Genomic DNA, 19,444 nt, shown 5'->3' on the forward strand with positions numbered 1-19,444 from the left:
GACCTATTTAAAAAGTAGAGATATAATACAGGTTGTTAATTTTACTATTTTCTCTAGTATTAAAGTAACCACTAATTTAAACAAGATTAGCAAAATGTTTTAATTAGGTAAACATTTGTATCTGTACATTTCAGATGTGATACGAATTTCTACATAACATTCACCCTTGCAGCATTAAAGGCGTAATTAACATTGGTTATACTTCACATTAATTGCACCTTCATTATGTAATCACTATGCATTCATAGAACATTCATAAGCAGTATGTAAGTATACCTACCTTAACAGCAGCAATACACATTAATAACATTAACATTGTATGATAATAACAAACAAAATAGTATAATAAACATTATACAATTATAATATTTGTTATCATGTAATTTTTGTTATTACAGCTGTTACGGTATACTTAAATGCTTCTTATGGATGTTCTATGAATGCATTATAAAGGTGAATTGAATGTTCTACAAATGCATTTTAAAGGTATTATGAAAGTGCAGTTAATGTAAAGCGTTACCCAACATTTTTTGTTACACACTACACACAAGTGTTACACGTTGATAATGTGTAATTTAAAAAAAAGTTTGTCAGATAAATTGATACAGTACTGATACAGACATCTGCAAGTGCCAAATATGAACATGCAACTAAAAATCTCAGAAAGCAACATATTTTAAAAGCATGTACAAATATGCAGAAATACAGAAATAATACATAGGCAATACAGAGTGCTATAGAAGTTGCAAATAGAAAATATGAACACTTAAAAATCTGTTATCAAGTTGTTTTCACTAATTTGGATAATTCATATATGAAATATCAACTACTGTGCTTATTCATAATTTATCACATCATGAAAAAGACAAAAAAATGAAGAAAACAAATGTTTTACCGGGAAAATATGACACATTGATTAGTAATATCAAGGTTACACTTTCATGGAAAACATCCTTGCAGTTATACATAATCCAGAGCTTGAAATCATGTGAGGATTAATTAAGGACTGATAATTCTGCTATAGAATATTCCTCGCAGAAAGAGGGGGAGTAAACTCACACAGTTCAATGGCTTTATTTATTGTAATAACAATAATTAATATGATTTCAGAAAAAAATCAGGCCTTTGTGAGGTTCTTCAGGTCATTAAAGTCAAGATTGAACTATGAAGACCAGCAAGCAGCAATAATGCTGTACAAAAGGCACAGGTAAATAAAAGACACTTCAGTAACTATCAGGCAAGCTGGCCCATAGAAAGCGGGAGATGTTATCATGACACCTCAGTCTGTTGCCTCTAACTGAGCAGTCTGGCATGGAGCAGAACAGAGAGGGATGCAGCTGAAATGCCCATGAATCTATAACTTCCACCAACTGAGGCTGTACGCGAGTTTGCAGAACAGCAATTATGCGTTAATGGAGAATTACGGCATAATGTTTCAGTGGTCAGATGAAGAAAACTTTTCACTTTTACAACAAAACGGAAAGCCGCACATTTGGCACAAATGCAGCATGCCCCTTCAATCCCATCAAGCATATCGGTGGCAACATAATTTTATGGACTAAGCCTGCCAATAACAGAAACAGGGCAGCTTTAACAAGACAGGAAAAAGTGACAGTATAATCTTACAGGAAAACCAGGCTGAACCCAATAAATACCTATAATTAAAATACCAATAACTAAAACGGAAATGAGCTGCACATGCATCCAACTATTAAAGAAATTTTGTGGATTAACCTGTTGATTCCAGTCACAATCCAGAATTTACATGAATCATGGGCCATCGTCTGCCTATACAAAATTGATAAACAATATATTTTTTGGTTTTGGTTTCTCATGACATTTAACTTCATTCACATGTGAATGTGGTCTCAGTCTTTAAACGGACAACTTTTTATTTTAAAATGTACAAGCCAAAACAATGATTTAACACTAATGTGATTCAAAGTGTAAAAAGAACCAACTATTTTTCAAGGCACTGCACTGAACATCAGTTTATATTTCACAGATTTCTGTCACTGTTCTGTCACAGACATTATACTGTATAGATCTTAAGTGCATAATATTTATTAATTTACCTGATTACAACCCTTTGGTAATAACCATTGGCAAGACTTTCTCATTAAAATTTGTAACAATAAAGTTTAGAAAAAAGTTGAACTTTGACTAAATCTTTTGTATTTGCTAGTACTGACACATTGAAAATATTCCCTATATCATGAAAGCTTATTTATCATGACTAAATGATAATAAAAATAATGTTTTTTTTTTACACTTTGTACCAAAGTGCATTAAATAACAATAAGCAACAAAAAAAATAATGGACCCATAACTCAAAACTTCGCTTCTTTTATATCCCAATTGTTAAATATGTGTATTTCCCACAAGCGTGTACTTGAAAATCATGGATGGATGAATATTTTTCCAAAGCTGGATGAGGTGGAATTTCCCATTAAAGTCTGTTTTTTTGCATAATTAATTGTTCCCAGTAAATGCATTTTACAACAAAAGTCCGAATAAAATTATTTACTTAAAAACAAAGGCTACATTGCAACTGAACAAATTGCCTCAAAAATATCATGGCTTCTTAAACCACAACAATGTTTTGTTGAGATTTCTTGGTATGAATCATTAAGAAAGTCTAAGACCCTCAGAATTATCTTAGCACTGAGGTCATGAAAATCAGAACACAAGATATAATCATTCCTGTTTGCTAATAAACCCTGAGACAAAAAAGAAAACTCAGCAGAGCTCTTTGTTTGTGTGAAATACTTTTATCCAGGGGGGCATTTATTTGTTTTAAATTCTACCTATATAAACCGCTTGATATTCAGCTTCAGGATGTTTTACTTGTAGGTACTAAAGGAGAATGCAGTAGCTTAGCCACTCTACCGCACCTACAGTAAAAGAGGACAATGACATCAAAGCTCCAGGAGGTTCCTTGTGCTAAAATGTTCCGGTATCATATTTAGAATCATCTGGGCTCCAGGCCCCTGATCAGGATATGCAGCTAGAAGATGGACAGATGTTTAGAACTGTTAGAAAAAATAAGCATTGCAGTAAAAATTATATGCGTACAAATTGAATTGATCTAATTAGAATAAAATAGTTCAATAGCAACATAGGGTCTAAGCCCTTCTGCCTCAGGCACTAGTACAGAGAAGTGCTGATGTATCATATGTTTCTGGATTTGACCGATTCTTACGGTTCTCATGTTAACAACATAGGCCTCTTCAGACTGAAATTGGTTTTATATTAATGAAATATTATACAAAAGGAATTCCAAAGACCTCTAAACAAACATTGAAAAAATGCTAGCTCTACCACAGCCGGATTTCAGGCTCTGAATCTCCTGGGGCAGATTATGGGTGACACAAGAGTCAATGTGTAGAGCAGCAGACAGACCCAGCAAGACGCCATCTTGATCCAGAACACTGACCAGCTCCCCTCCAGAAGCTTCTCGATCTTGGCATTGTCATAACTGTGACATGCAGAAGGGGCTTTGAGTTATTAACCAGGTCGGCTGGAGATACACTTGTAAGCAAAATCATTTCGGCACTGGCTGTTTATCTGCTGTTTAGAAATATATACACAACACCAGCTTTCAAACGGTAAACCGAGAGACAATTTACTTATTTTTTGCTCAAGCTTATAAATACATAAAAACCGCTGAGAAACATAAAAAAATGACATGGAAAATTATTTTTTGAGGACAAATAGATTCAAAGGAAGAGGAGGTAAAATGGAATTAAGTGATAGCATCTTTGGAATATGATGAACAGGTGAACTCAGTAAACACAACAACCATTACCTCTTACAAAAATAAGCCAAAATCAAAAACGTCTCTCTACACACTCTGTCTAGGCACAAGTGTGTTAAAGGGGCACATCCTCCAACCCCCCCAACCTTACTCCTTTCCACGTCAGTCACAATCAGAAATATTAATATAATAAGGATCTTATCATAGTTGGTACCAAGGTGATTAATTTACTTTTTCATCATACTTGCACTAGACAGAGGAAAACACATGCATGATATAGGACATTATAGTTACTTACTGAAACCAGTTGGTGACAGTCATCATGACGTACAACGACCCAAGGAAGAACACAAAGTGGAAGTAGGAATAACTGTACACGGTGCCCTCAATTTCATCATTGATGCCACGCCGCTTCTCTGTCTCATTCTCTTCCTCTGCAGTGTCTGGAAAAAACACAGCCAAGTGTTAAATGAGAAGCACATGCAATGCTGTTTCTGGCCAGCAGGTGGCTTTTGTAGTCATAATATGGATCATGAAAGATATTTACTTATGACGATGCTTTTCCTAATAGCAAAATATAAAATTGCGCTTCTGACCAAAATCTTTACTGAAGCCAACTGTAGACTGAACCACCCCTCCCCCCTAATATAATTTCAGACCTACTCATTTATTAGTCATTACTAAAAATATTGCAGTAAATATTAAAATATTAATTACACTGTACTAAACATTGGTTGTTAATTTCAATCAATTATAGCCCAATGATGTACCCTTCAGTTGTGTGAGTTTTAACCTGGTGAGCTGATGTTTACAAAGTGATGTTGACAAAAATTATGTTTTTAGCTGTTTATAACAGGTTAACCCTTTCTCAAATAAAAAGATTATAGACATGCAAGAAAAACCGACGGATTGACATGAAAATATGAGCAGGGCTACACAGCTTTGCATTGTGGTTTTGCTCTACATTACATGTGCAGCTATCGATCAAACTATCGGTGCTCACTAATGTTCCCACTTTCGGTTTGTAGAAATAATGGAGATCACCCCCCAGCCCCCCGGGTCCACGACGGAAACATTAGCCGGGGGGAGGACTGATCGCACAGTCCAAAAATACACAAAAAACATCCTATATTATTTCAAAACATGAAACAAAACTATATTTAATTGCACTATATATGGAACGGATATAAATTCTAAAAATGCATCATATTCCATAACTTTTCGATCAGCTAGTGCTAGTGGCATTCCAGTTCATTTCAACAGGCATGTTCGGGCAGTGGCATCTTGTGGTTTGTCACATGCGGCTTCACTGACTGCATTAGAGATTAATCAGGCTAGCAACTTCTGTTCCGAAGGACAAAATTGATTTCTGTCAGCTAAACGTATGGGGTTTATAGCCACTGAGCCTGTGTAAAACGGAGAACTGACTGGTGAACTTGCCGGCTAATATGATATGCATAACAGCTATTGGTTACGGTTTCCTTTTTTTTTGAGCATATAGCTAAAAAAGTATATTCTTTGAGGTGTTCATGTTCAACACCCTACTATAAAACAAAGCAGGAAATTCACGCATTAAGAATTAGTTTAAGAAAGCATCGGTGTGTCTCCTTGCGTGTGCGTGTGATTATACATTGGCATTAAAATGATATTTTATGTGATATGAATATTACTTTTTGGGTGAAAATCTGCTTCACCTGTTAAAGAAACTGCCAGTGATGGTTGCTGGAAATCCTGAGGTGGCTTTAGGAGAGGTGTTGGAATGGCTAAGCTAACGCACAATGACAGACACAGAGTGACTTTAGGAGAGGTGTTGGAATGGCTAAGCTAACGCACAATGACAGACACAGAGTGACTTTAGGAGAGGTGTTGGAATGGCTAAGCTAACGCACAATGACAGACACAGAGTGACTTTAGGAGAGGTGTTGGAATGGCTAAGCTAACGCACAATGACAGACGCAGAGTGACTTTAGGAGAGGTGTTGGAATGGCTAAGCTAACGCACAATGACAGACGCAGAGTGACTTTAGGAGAGGTGTTGGAATGGCTAAGCTAACGCACAATGACAGACGCAGAGTGACTTTAGGAGAGGTGTTGGAATGGCTAAGCTAACGCACAATGACAGACGCAGAGTGACTTTAGGAGAGGTGTTGGAATGGCTAAGCATATATGTGCAACAGGACTGCAGTGAAATCAAAATTAAATTCACTGACTAAAAAGGCAAGAGAATCTACTGTCTGAATAGTTAATAATGCATCATTTTATACATTGTGTGGGTTAACTTTACTATGCTATGATGCTTATGTATGCTGACAACCCCATAAATAGAGGATAGTATCAATAACAAGTATTAAGCAATCACATTTATTGACCAAAAAGGCAATTAGAGCCACACTAAATATTTGATGGAATAATGCACTTACATCGATCATCTTCACCAAAGCAGAAACAGCAGCGAGCCTTCTAGATGAGGAGGAGACTTGCATGAATAAAATGGCACTCGGTGCCAAATTACAGCACCCTCCGAGGTGACAAGTACTATGTTAGAAATATATAACACATTTATTCATTATAATAATAACAATAACAATTGTAATGTTAAATTAGTACACATGCATGCGGTGGCTCAGCACTGTTGTCCTCCACCTTCCGCCATGAATGTGTCTGCATGTTCACCTTGCACTGTGTGGGTTTCCTCTGGGTACTGTGGTGTCTGGAGTCTGTGTGTGGGTTATATACAGTATGTATTATGTTGTGGGGACCAAATGTCCCCACAATGTGATAAAAACACAAGAAGAAACTCAATTTTATAAAAATCTGTGACTGCAATCAAAAAACTAAAAAATGCTAAAAAAAAGTCTTGTATTTTGTTGGTTACTTATTGTTAAGGTTAGGGCTGGGTAGGGTTAAGGTTCTCATTTTTTGGGAATAGGGTTTTGCCCATAGAAATGAATGGACATGGTGCAGTGTTTAGCACTGTTGCCTCACACCTCTGGGACCGGGGCTTGAGTCTCCACCTGGGTTACATGTGTGTGGAGTTTGCATGTTCTCCCCGTGCCGTCGTGGGGTTTCCTCCAGGTACTCCGGTTTCCCCCCACAGTCCAAAGACGTGCTGAGGCTAATTGGAGTTACTAAATTGCCCATAGGTGTGTGTGTGTGAGTGAATGGTGTGTGAGTGTGCCCTGTGATGGGCTGGCCCCCCATCCTGGGTTGTTCCCTGCCTCGTGCCCATTGCTTCCGGGATAGGCTCTGGACCCCCCGCGACCCAGTAGGATAAGCGGGTTGGACAATGGATGGATGGATGGATGGAAATGAATGGACAGTCCCCACAAAGACATGAGTACAAATTTGTGTGTGTGTGTGTGGATTATATTTATATTAAATTGTGGGGACCAAATGTCCCCACAATGTGATGTTGTGGGGACTATTTTTCAGGTCCCCACATAGATCTGTGAATGCAATCATCCATCCATCCATCCATTTTCTGAAACCGCTTCATCCCAACTGGGTTCGCGAGGGGGACCAGAGCCTTTCCTGGGAACAATGGACGAAGGCAGGAACCAACCCTGGGCAGTCGCCAACACACAGCAGGGTACACACTCTCACACAACTACAGGGCCAATTTAGACTTACAAATCAACCTATCCTGCATGCTTTTGGACTGTGGGAGGAAACCGGAGCCCCCAATGAAAACCCATGCGAACACGGGGAGAGCGTGCAGACTCCACACAGAAAGGATCCGGGACCAAACCCAGCACCTTCTTGCTGTGAGGCAGCAGTGCTAACCACTGCACCACTGTGCCACCCTTGAATGCAATCAAAAAGTAAAAATACCAAAAATACCACTGCAACCTTGTGGTGGATATAAAGATGGATGGATACTGTATACATGACTGCACAAAAAAAAAACTTAAATAGTTAAGATATACAGTACTCTGCAAAAATAATAGGCAGTCAAACAAAATGTTTGAAGCTTTAAACATTTTTATATATTTGCTCAGGAAAAAAATAATTTAACATTAGAGCAAATAAACAATAAAAACTCTGATGCTGATATTTTGTCAGATGGTTTTGGTTATTACACCTATTAAATTTCACCACCAGCTCATTTATTTATTTAGACAAATTTTAAAAATGAGATATTGATTAGCTATACAAAGTGTGCTACTGGTCAAAAAACATGGGTGTATTGGCTGGTTACTGCAAACGCTGGGAGGGGGGGGGGTCCCAGAGAGGCTTTGAAATGTTTAAGCTGACAGACTTTGACAGTCATTTAAATGATTATTTAAACATCAATTTCTTTGACTCCCTAAGACTTTTGAGCAGTACTGTATAGGAGGGAAATTAACTAATTTCCTGATCAAAATAAAAAGGCTGAATTCCATGCGCCCCACCCCCCCCATGCCTCTGGGGTGAGCTGTATTGTGATTTGGACAACTGTTTCAGAGGAAGTGCATTCCAAAATGACAAATACCTCATATTCTGGTGGAGTTGTCCTGCTGACTCCCAGAGCTGCTGAACTTGCTCTGGTGGTGGAGGTCAAACTACAACAAACAAATAACAAGGAGAAAAAAGATGACTGCAAAGCTTTCATCCATTTATAGCTATAATGGTTTCCAATAATAATGCAAAAGCAAACACAGGATTAGGAAATCTTCACAGCAAAGCACTATTTACTAGCTATATTCCGTTTTGGTTACAGAAAGCCTTGCATTGTTAGAATCTAGCCAAATGTATGATGTAGGTAGTAATTTCAAGTGTGCAGTAACTCTCTGAACATCTGAAAAATGCTCCTTTGTGCGCTTCTCCAATTCCTGTCAGTCATACACTGCGAATATAACAGGAACAAAACATTATGATGGAGTCACATTCTGTACTCCTTCATCCGGAACCTTACTTCCAGATAATCCACTAATTTAGGTAACGCTGGTGTATCAGCACTGACTGCACCAATATTCATGTGAAGACCACTTGTGTGACAAGAACGAAGACGACTCTGACCAGGAATACAGCACACAGCCAAAGAGGAGGACTGTGCCCACAGCCGTGGTTATCCTGCTGTCGCTCTCAAAGCCCGAGTTTAAGGGGAAGGTGCAGACAGTGACATTCAGGTCCTTTTCCTTAACCGCTGGAAGGAAAATATAACCATGAGTCAGGAGGCAAACAGAGTGAATATTTTCAGTTGGGTGTAACTACTGTAAATATTCTGGTGAAAACAAACGAGGGGATGTTCAGGGAGCAGAAACAAACATGGGAGGGCTCTATGTTTTTTTCCACCTGGTCAGTGGCGATAAAATTAGCCCAGAAGATGATTCATTGCTGCAATCCCATGCCACTGGTCAGGAGGTTTCCCCCCCCCATCCTCCCTCATCCGCTTCCCTGAAATCAATATGCCTAAGGTAGGATGTCTGAGTACATCACACACACATATTCATAACAGAGTGGCTCCTACAGCTGTCAAGAGAAACCACTGCCATGGTTACTTCTGTTTTGTCTGTTGCAGCGCCTTCCTGTCAATCACCCTTTCAGGTTCGTCGAAGTGGCCTGGCGTTGGCACGGCACTCACTCTCAATGGGCTTGCTGGAGAACGCGGAAAAGGTGAGGTACATGACGTACACGCTGATGACGGCCGACTGCAGCAGGCCAGAGGTGGACTGGACTGGGGAGAAACGGTGTGTAACCAGCAAGGCTCTCTACAAGCACATGTGCAATCTATTCAAATGCATAAATGCTGCCAAATCATAGTGTGCAAACAGTATGGAAAGAAAATCCTTTCAAGCAAACTTGGACAGATGTTTCTAGAACGCTACATGGCCTTACACGGCATAACAAGCTGGATAAAATAAATTACATGACAACTATAAATTTTTACGTTACATATGTGCAAACTTTTATTTTAGATGTGCACTGGATAATATTTTTCCAGCAGCCACAACCTTAATATGGAGTTTTTTGTTTTGTTTTTTTTTTAATACGGGCATCATCTATAGACACCAATCTAACATACCGAACATTGCCCTACACCAGTGAATGTCTCTGAAAGAAGCCAGCTGGCTGGGTACATCTGGCCTTACTCTGTATAAAAGGCGAGATGGCAAGCAGGGACACCAGAAGGCAGAGGCTTCCGTTGATCGCCAAGAAGACCTTGTTGAGGAAGCAGGCCTTGGGATGCGTGTAGAAGAGGCTCATGAAGACCAGCGCCGCCACAGCAATGGAAAAAAGCACCAGAGTGACCAGAGCCAGGGCGGCATACCACAGCTTGTTGTAGCGTACGCCCGACGCCCTGCAACAGGTGGAAACGAAACACGGCCTAAGCATCTCCATCCAAGATCTGCAGGTCTAGCAAAGCTACAATATACAACACATAAAGGTGCACCAGGCCAGGAAGCGTGCTTTCTGGTTTAGCTAAAGGGACGAACACGCTGGCAATTAATAAAGCCAAATCCGGCAATACAAATTAAAATCCAGACACTGCCCAGAATACAGCAGTAAATAAATAATTGGTAGAATAAGTTCAACCTATTCCGGGTTTATCTGTTTATCTTGTCATTAACTTTACTACAGTGGTGCCTGCGGTTCACAAACACAATCCGTTCCAGGAAAGTGGTCGTGAACCAATTTGTATGAGAACCAAGGCAATTTTTTCCATTAGAAAGCATTGAAATTCGATTAATTCGTTCACAAGCCCACAAAAAAAAATTTTTGCTAATTAATTTTCTGGTTTTTATAGTAAAAACACAATATAGTGTGGTGACGGGCAGACCGATGCAGCACGGGAGAAGAGAGAGACCGAGACTTGCTTGCTGGGGAAATCATGCTCTTTATTGACAGTCCTTAACCCTTGTATTGTTGTTGTTGTTAATGGTTGATGATTGTCGCACATGTGTTTGCCTGTGTCTTGTGTGTACCCGGTCCGATGCTTGCGTGTATAAATCTTCTACCGTGTGTGCATCTTGCAGTTCAGCGTCTGACAACCTTGTGTTTCCCACCTGTGTGTTTGGGTTCGGTGCTCGTGGGATGCCTGTTGTGGTCCTTCTATTTACAATTGCACGCAGGGCATGCTGGGACATGTGCCCCGCCTGTGCTACACTAGTAAAAAAAAAAAGGAATCTGGTCGAGGAATCTGTTCGACAACCAAATTTTGGACGCGAACCAATGCATTTTTTTCACTAAATTTTTGGTCGTGAACCAAATTGTTCGTAGACCACAGCGTTCGTGAACCGTACGCACCAGAGACCACTGTATTATTTTAAGCATAGTGTGCTCATAATGCTTTTGTCTTGATACAGACTGTCCTTAGAAACACTGTGGTGGTCATACCAGTTGTTGTTCCAGCGATGTGCAAACTCCACCAGAAGTATCAGCTGGATTAGCAAGAAAAGAAACCCACCCACTGCACCCACATAGCGCCACACTGCAAGACAGGACAGACACAGCTTGTCAGTGATTAACGGCTTCTAACTGGGGAATAATTCATACAATGTGACAAGTGACATACTGCAGAGAAAAAGCATTTTCTGCACAAAAGATGGAATAGTCATCATCTTCCACATATCTTTATACATGGATTCCCCAAACAATGGGTCGCCAAATGGCCTTGAAAAGCCTAGTTTATAATAAGGCATACAAAGTGCGGTGCATCTTTCCACGGACCTATCAAAGGAAGAACCTCTGCGGAGGATGCTGCTATCACCAAGTGTCAATGATTGGTTACTATGGTGTTGTCATGTTGAACCCTCATCATTTTGGATACTTTCTATCCAATCAGAGTGATCTGTTTCTAGTCATCATTTTAATATATTGCATATAGTCAGTCAGCCATTCAGTCAGAATAACTAGTGTTTCGTAGTCGTCAAAACGTCCAAATGTAAAGAAGAATATATTTCAGTTGGTTTCACTAAAGCCTTACGAAATGGCGAGGAATGTCCTTAATGCATTTTGTGCGGAGAGGTACTAAGCAATGAAAGCTTTAAAATGAACAAATTACATCGAGCTTGTTTGGGGAGAACTTAATTAATAGCTCAGTTGTTAAAATCTTATCCAGCTCTGATTTAGAGGAACCCAGGGTTTTAGCTTGCGCTACATTAAAAGAAAGACTATTCCATACTCTAACCAAACGCTGTGTAAAGAAGTGCAATGTTAGTCTGTAATATATGAAGCCTTCTCTTACTGACTTACACCAAATGGCGCCCAGTTACTTCTCTCATACATATAAAACTGAAAGTAAATAAACTATATAAATAATTCTTGTGTGTACCCAAATGCCCCATATTTTTCTTGCTTAAATTTAGCTCAGCCCAGGTTGAAACAGTGACTGTAAGGTTAGTTGATTTATGGTGACTACAGACACAGGCACATGCACGCACACACACACACACACACACACACACACAGAAGTTGGTCTTCCTATCTAAATGGGGACTGTCCATTCATTTCTATGGGAAAAACCCCAATCCCAATCACGACACCCTTAACCCCTACCCACCCCTAACCTTAACCATAAGTAACCAACCAAAATGTAAGACTTTTGGCATTTTTAGTTTTTTGATTGCATTCGCAGATTTTTTTATAAAGGGAAATTTCAGGTTTTACTACACTTTGGGGACAATTTGGTCCTCAAATGTGATCTATGCAAACCCACACACACACAAAACATTCCTATATTTGTGGGGACTCTTTCTATCCCATTATTTTAATGCCAACAATGACAACCTTAACCCCTACCCAGCCCTATCCTTAACCATAAGTAACCAGACAAAACTATTTCAGTTTTATGATTGTGTTCACAGATTTTTTATAAAATCGAGGTTTCCCTTGTGGGGACCAGAGAAAAATCCCAGCAAGGCACATTTGGTGATACAGTCAAAATAACACGTTTATATCACACAGTGGGGACATCGAAATATATACATGACCACCCACCCACCCACCCACACACACACACACACACACACACACACACACACACACACACACACACACACACACACACACACACACACACACACACACACACACACACACACACACACACACACACACACACACACACACACACACACACACACACACACACACACAGAGAAGGGATAACAATCACAATTTTCTATCTCATAACCCCAAAACAAAATCCCATTCAGTAGGCAAAAAAAACAGCAAGTGAGAACACTCAGAACAGCAATGTACGGTAAAATATCTACCTTCAAGGAATTTCTCTTCATCTGGAAGGAAAAATCCTCCTACACAGCAGCCAACCAGTGCCAGGAACTTCCAAAACCAGAAGCTACACAAGGAAACAATTTGGCAAACAAACTATACTGTTAAACACAAAATATATTTCTAAACTATGATTCATTAAACTGTTCCTGCATTCAACTTTGTCATAATGAAAATTAAAATCATCCTAAGGTACACACACTATACACTCTCAGAAAAAAGGGTACCAATTTGTACCTTTGCTTGTCACTGGGGCTGTATCCTCAAGGGTCTGCCAAGTGTACCCTAGCTGCAGGTAAATGTACCTTTTAATCTAATTTAAGGTACAGAAATGGACTCTGAGGAACATCCACAAGGCATAAAAATCTTTTTTAGATTTTTAGATTCACCTGCAAATATTTGTCCCTGAGACCCTGCTAAGAGTATCATTCCATCGAGAAGATGGAATGATATTATTAGCATCTGTAACAAAAATATTTATAGCAAAAAACATCGATGTTGGCCTGTCATCCACAAAGTAGCATGACTCACATGGTTCAGATTACCAGTTACTCATAGGCGCCCAGACTGGTGAGGAGAGGACTCTCTGCTACCCAGAAGTCTCAGTATTAGATCACTCACCCATTGTGTACAGCTGCGCGGCAGCCCTTGCTGGAGCTCACTCCGAGGGTGAAGACGGTGAAGATGAAGAAGAAGCAGGCCATCCCAAAACAAACCTTATACACAGCAGAGTAGCCCACCAGCGCCTTACAGTTATCCCCGGCAAGGAGCTTACCGCACATTTCCGAGTAGAAGGGAATCTGAGGAAAGACGGAGAAAGGTGACTCACACTGAAAGCACAAGTACTGTGTATATTACCATCTGTGACCATCTGTTATCGAATTCATTCAGACTACGTCATCCAGAAGTCATAAAAGAATGGTAAGAGATTTTAGATGCGATTCTCACTCTCCTTCCATTTGCATTTATAAAACTTCCAAATAATCTACAGAAACTGATAAAACGTGTAATGAACAGAAAAATGATACGTAACATCGGAAACCAGCATGATCCCTCGCTATGCCAAAGGCTGAATTCCTTGTCAAAATCAAAACATGAACGCAGTAACACTTCCAGGTTAATTACACGGCAGATACCAAGTATCATTTTTAATGCTGAATACACTGCTGAATTGGGGCATTAAAAATATACAGAATTAAAGTATTATATCTATTCAAAGTTGCTGCCTGCAACAGATAGAAAAAAGTAACATTGGGAGTATGATCTGCTTATTTACTGCTCTGACCAATAATCTTTAGGCATAAGATCATGTGATCACAGGTGAAATATAATAATTGAATAAGGGAAGAAAATGTGTTTTTATTCACGGCTTTTCTTTAGTCTTCATTAGGCTCTGTAGACTTCCATGCTAAATGTATTTTATGCTTTAAAACATAACAGCCATCACATCTAATTTTAAAAAGATGCGATCAATATCTCTGCGTTTGCTGCCTTACCATAGAGTATTAAGGATTACTTTTTGGCACTGTTCATGAACAAAGAGCAAAAATATTAAACAGATTATTAACTTGGGTATTCACTTAGTAATCAAGGAAGTGCCATAGCCACTAATATCACATAACCAATGAAGAAAACATGATCTGTGCACAATCTAGCATCAACATAACAAAGTGGAAGCTGAAACCACTTTTCCAGGCAACTCAATAAGTAACTCAATGAAGAAAAGCATCACATAGGATTTTCAGGCCAAACTCATTTAAGGTTCTGTATAATACTTTAACGTTAGCGAAGGCACACCGGCATGCAACTGAACCTGCACATTGGAAGCTACTGCACAGAATGCTTTATTTATGGAATGCACCTGAAGCGCAGTGAGATTTAAAAAAAATGATTTAGCCTCCATTTAGAATTTAAATCTTTCTTCTTAGAATATCTGGCCTAGTGTAGTGATTTATCAACAATAAAGCCTTATACTATCCCAAGTATGAAAAGCTTACATCATTATATTATTTACGTATACGTAGGCCAGGTGGACTGGTCATTACATCTTTCAAAATAAGCTGAGGGAATTTTAAATCACAGAAAGTAATGTTTCTCTATGTTTAATGCATCATGAAAAGAGGGGAAAATATATTTATGTGAAATTAAATTAAAATGTCAAAAAAGAGCCATGCTTGCATAATTTTAAAGAATGCGTAATTTCATTGATCATCACTTCAGTGATTATTCAGCTTGTGTGATTCAAAAATAAGGAATTTCTGAAGATACCAAGAGTGTACAAAGCAGGGCATTCAAGTTTTTAAATGTATGGGTAAAGTAAGATCAACTTAACTCATTTCATTATAATAGCCAGCAGATAAATGTGCACAGGATGTATTGGTCCTGTACAGCTGACAGAGTCAAATGAAAAGCACACTCACATGATCCTGCAACTCCTTCTCCACCGTGGGTGACATCATGATCATGCAAATGCCAGTGACCAACAGGAAGTAGAAGGCATACATGAATCGAGTCCCTGTCGATTGCTTGATATTAGGACAGGCCTCGCAGCAGAGGGTGCACGGGGCATAACCACAGCAGCAGGCCAGCTGGGAAAACACAGAAATTAGGTCACAACAACCTGTCCCACATTCATTTGGGGAAAACACCCAAAGTGACACAATGACATAAGGCTAACCTCTCACACATCAACACTACAGCAAACAAAGATTCACCTCATCAATTTAACAGAAGTTAAATGGTTAAATTAAGCTATTGGAGAGAAATGATCAAAGGCTACATTCATAATACAAGCCTCATTGTCCAATTCCAGTTTTTTGTTCATATTCATAATTGCAATGTGGCCTGTATCTAACTGCAATGTGAATGCATCCATCGCATGCGTACACTGATGCATTTTTACACAGGTCATCTGCATCACCAAGAAAACATGCTGTCTGATGACGTTAGTGCTCAGAGCATGCGTATAGGCAAAACGACCACATGAATTCTGATCTGACCGTTCACATTCATGTTGCATGGCCATGAATTGGATACGTATCCAATCTAGTACCAGATATGAAAATGACCGAAATCTGATTTGAAAAGATTGGATTTGTGTGTCCATGCAGCCCTGAAAAAAGAATAGGTCTGAATTACATTCAGGCAAAAAAATCGGACTGAGTAACAGCTTGGTAGTGTGAATGTCGCCAAGTCAAAAACTGTGAAGGGGTTCGTAGAAGTTTGACAGCATTTTCAAATAATCTAAACAATCAGAAAGACAAACAGCATGGCCATTCCTAAAGATGACAAGAACCCAGAACCACAAAATTACAAAAACCACCCTTCCTCCTTGTGCTACGTGCTTCCTGGAAACAAAACGATGCATACATCTGCAACTTATTTATAATAAATACACAATTTTTCTTCCTACTAAGGAAAATTTTGAAGTCTGACCTAGAAATTACAAATTATCAAAGCGAAGACATGTAGGAGGAGGTGGGTTCAAGTATCTAGAGGAGGCAGGACCTCAACATCTGATTGAACCCACCTCCTCTGCAATCTAATTGGTTATCTACTTGAACCAATCATTTTCCCTTCTGCCCCCAGGTCATTTTTGTTTAAGCCAAGAAAAGTGTCCATTCAGCTGTCTGTTCAACTCCTAACCAACCTGCCATGAACACTAGACACACCTGTAGCACATCAACCTGTTTAATTTGGCAAAAAATCTTTTTATTTACTTATTTAACAGATACATTTATCCAAAGCAACCAGTCCCTCGAGAAATTGGGCTTATGGGACTTACTCAAACAGCTCAACAGCTACATCATTCTTCCGACCAAGGAATTTGAACCGGCAACTTTCCGAGTCGTAACCCACAGCGACACACACCCATTAAAAACACCAGATTTTCCTCGTTGTAAAGTATCACACTATAGTGACAGGCAGAGGTGGAGATTTCAAATCCAGAAAGTACAAATCCAGACCGTGATTTAGCTTCAACCAACCAGTGGAGTACTCTGTAACTGTGACTCATTATGCGCAACTGGTTGGTTGAAGCTAAATCACGGTCTGGATTTGTACTTTCTGGACCTGAAATTTCCACCTCTGGTGACAGGTTGTGTCACAATCTGCTTTCTATGTATGAGTCCTGCTTGTTTTGCTCCACAGCAGTGCAATGGAACTTGAATTCCAGCACTTCCTTGGCATAACGTAGAGTGAACAAAATAGCCTTGATAACACAATGTGTGTATAAATAAAAACTTGGTAATAAAAACGCTAAATCATCATTTGCTCTATGATTTTATTTTTTATATTAATTAGCTTTGAGACAGCAGAGATCTCAGGCTGGATTACCCCAGTGGCTTTGCAAGGCGCTCTTCTCTAGACTGATAAATCAAGGGATGGCCGGTGCACACAAGAGCTTCACTTGACTTTTTCCACTGCCTGATATAGCAGACAGCTGTCACCACAGACCTTCCAAAGACATGTTTCTTCCTCAACACAAAGGACCTAACTGGAAAAAGCCTAAGAATAGTAATAAAAGATGACTGCTTCTTAAGATTTTGGCATTTACTACCTTATAAAGCAACTGTCCGTAATGTATATTCTTTAAAGTGAGTGTGACATGGTCATCTACACTAGAGCAAGACACTTACACCCAGAACCACTTTGCACATTTTTAGAAATATGTAGTTTTTTTTTTGTTTTTCATTCACTTGTGCCAACTGAGAACATGCACACATACTTTACCCTCCAGTTTACACGGTTCATTTTCATTAAAGATGAAACACATTGATGGAAAGGCAAAATGCAGCCAATATATCTACAAGTTTAAGGTGCCAATGCCAGAACGCCTCTGGATGTCTCTTATCTTGTGATAACGCGTTACGTTATTTTAAAGCACCGAAAAGTCGGTACTAGTCAAGAAGAGATTCTTCAGCTACTCAAAAAGATTCGATGATGCCAGAATACAGTATTATGCAGCATGAATGCCATTTACTTGTGCTTCAGTTGTCAACAGTATCTTATACTTTACACCACGTCACTGTAATATACAGTAAACCCTGATTAAACCAAACTGAAAACAGCAAAAAGCGACCCATGTGTAACGACATTGCATAAGCAGGACTGTATTTACAACCGCTGACAAAACACTGTCTTGTTACCGGTTGTGTGCGAACATCTAATTGGACTCAGATGTGAACCAAAGGTCCCCCCCCCCCCGCCAGAATAAATAAATAAATAAAAATAACAATAGCAGGCTTTGGCAAGTTTCACCTATTATCCTTAGTTTCCGCACTATCCTGCAACGGAGGATCGACTTCGGTGTGATTTCATCTCCCGTCAAAAACCTTCAGAAGGACGAGCACAATAGCCGTACAGACTAGTACTACTACTACTAGTAAACATGGTTATAACTGAAGCCAGATGCATTATTAAATCTTACAATTGATGTAGATACAATACGTAGCGATGTCCCGGCCTACTTCATCGCCATCTACTCCGAAAACACATGCGGTGATTTCAACGCTAAAGGCTGGAGAGACGATGGACTACTTGCCTGAGAATTACAGCACTTGGTGCACATTTCCAAACTGTTAGATCGAATCGTCCAAAGTTCACGCTTATTATGGTTTGATGGTGGCGAAAGTCGACAGTCCTTTCAGTTTTCGGTGCGGACGCAGGACATAAAAATGCGAAGATGATCACTGACTGAGTAGATTAAGTATTTTCTGCTTTCTCAATCTCTTTTCAAGACGGAGTAATGGTGAATGCAACTTCCTCCCGTGTCAGCCTCTCGAAAGCAGGATCCAGCATAGCTCTCTGGAGTACGCCGGGGCCGAGCGGAAAATCGCATTTTTCCCTCCTTCTTTCCCTCGCCAAGCTGTCATGTTGCGGAGATGTTACACTATAGCGCCGCAAGCCTTCTCTGCACGATCAGCACTGGGAATAAATGTGAAAATCCAATGGATATTTAATGGAGTTAGATTTGATATTTATTTATTACGTTTATACAGTATACAGGTGTTAGGAAAAAAAACATAAAACAGTCGGTTAGTAAGCAATCTTATGCAACCAAGAATACAGGAAAATGTGGGAGTCAATGGCATTGCCAGTTGTTGTGTTAAGAATAATGTTGAAAACAGGAAGATGGAACCTTTTTTCTGTAATGCATTTATTCACATCTTGAATTCTCTTGTGCTCCCCATCCCAGAAAAAACACTAATACTAATATTACTAATACGTTATGTTGACAATACTTTGTAAGCAATGACTATAATTGATCATTAAGGGGGAAATTAAAAAAAAGATACTATTGGAACTTGGCCAGTATTAGTCAGTGAATAGACTTATAGCATTTTTGTCATCGAAACAACAAAAACTGAGGGAGGTTCAAAATTTCATGAAATGGGACAGACATGTTTCCAAGTTACTCCAAACAAATAATGCTTCACCAGTTCCTCAGTGCCGGCACATTACACCCTGCCAAACG

General features: G+C 39.4%; 1 protein-coding gene across 1 annotated transcript; it reads right to left on the reverse strand.

Moving 5' to 3' along the window:
• Positions 1–86: 86 nt before the first annotated feature.
• On the reverse strand, positions 87–19,035 carry LOC111849967 (serine incorporator 5). Its single transcript, XM_023823328.2, has 12 exons — positions 18,512–19,035; positions 15,390–15,557; positions 13,591–13,769; positions 12,954–13,036; positions 11,074–11,167; positions 9,828–10,036; positions 9,320–9,412; positions 8,755–8,881; positions 8,228–8,297; positions 6,177–6,216; positions 4,056–4,200; positions 87–3,478 (listed from the first exon to the last, which is right to left on the reverse strand). Exons 1-12 carry the CDS (start codon positions 18,536–18,538, stop codon positions 3,334–3,336), a joined length of 1,380 nt encoding a protein of 459 aa, XP_023679096.1. The 5' UTR covers positions 18,539–19,035; the 3' UTR covers positions 87–3,333.
• Between the last annotated feature and the right edge of the window lie 409 nt (positions 19,036–19,444).

Source organism: Paramormyrops kingsleyae, chromosome 7, assembly GCF_048594095.1.
Source record: "Paramormyrops kingsleyae isolate MSU_618 chromosome 7, PKINGS_0.4, whole genome shotgun sequence".
NCBI classification, from domain to species: Eukaryota; Metazoa; Chordata; class Actinopteri; order Osteoglossiformes; family Mormyridae; genus Paramormyrops; species Paramormyrops kingsleyae.

Excerpts from the sequence above, each read along its gene's own strand:
- LOC111849967 (XM_023823328.2), bottom strand. The coding sequence starts at position 18,538 with ATGTGCACCAAGTGCTGTAATTCTCAG. Across the intron at positions 10,037-11,073 it reads CATCGCTGGAACAACAACTG|GGCGTCGGGCGTACGCTACA; the intron begins GTATGACCACCA and ends CACCTGTTGCAG. Across the intron at positions 8,298-8,754 it reads GGCTGTGTGCTGTATTCCTG|TTTGACCTCCACCACCAGAG; the intron begins GTCAGAGTCGTC and ends TGTTTGTTGTAG.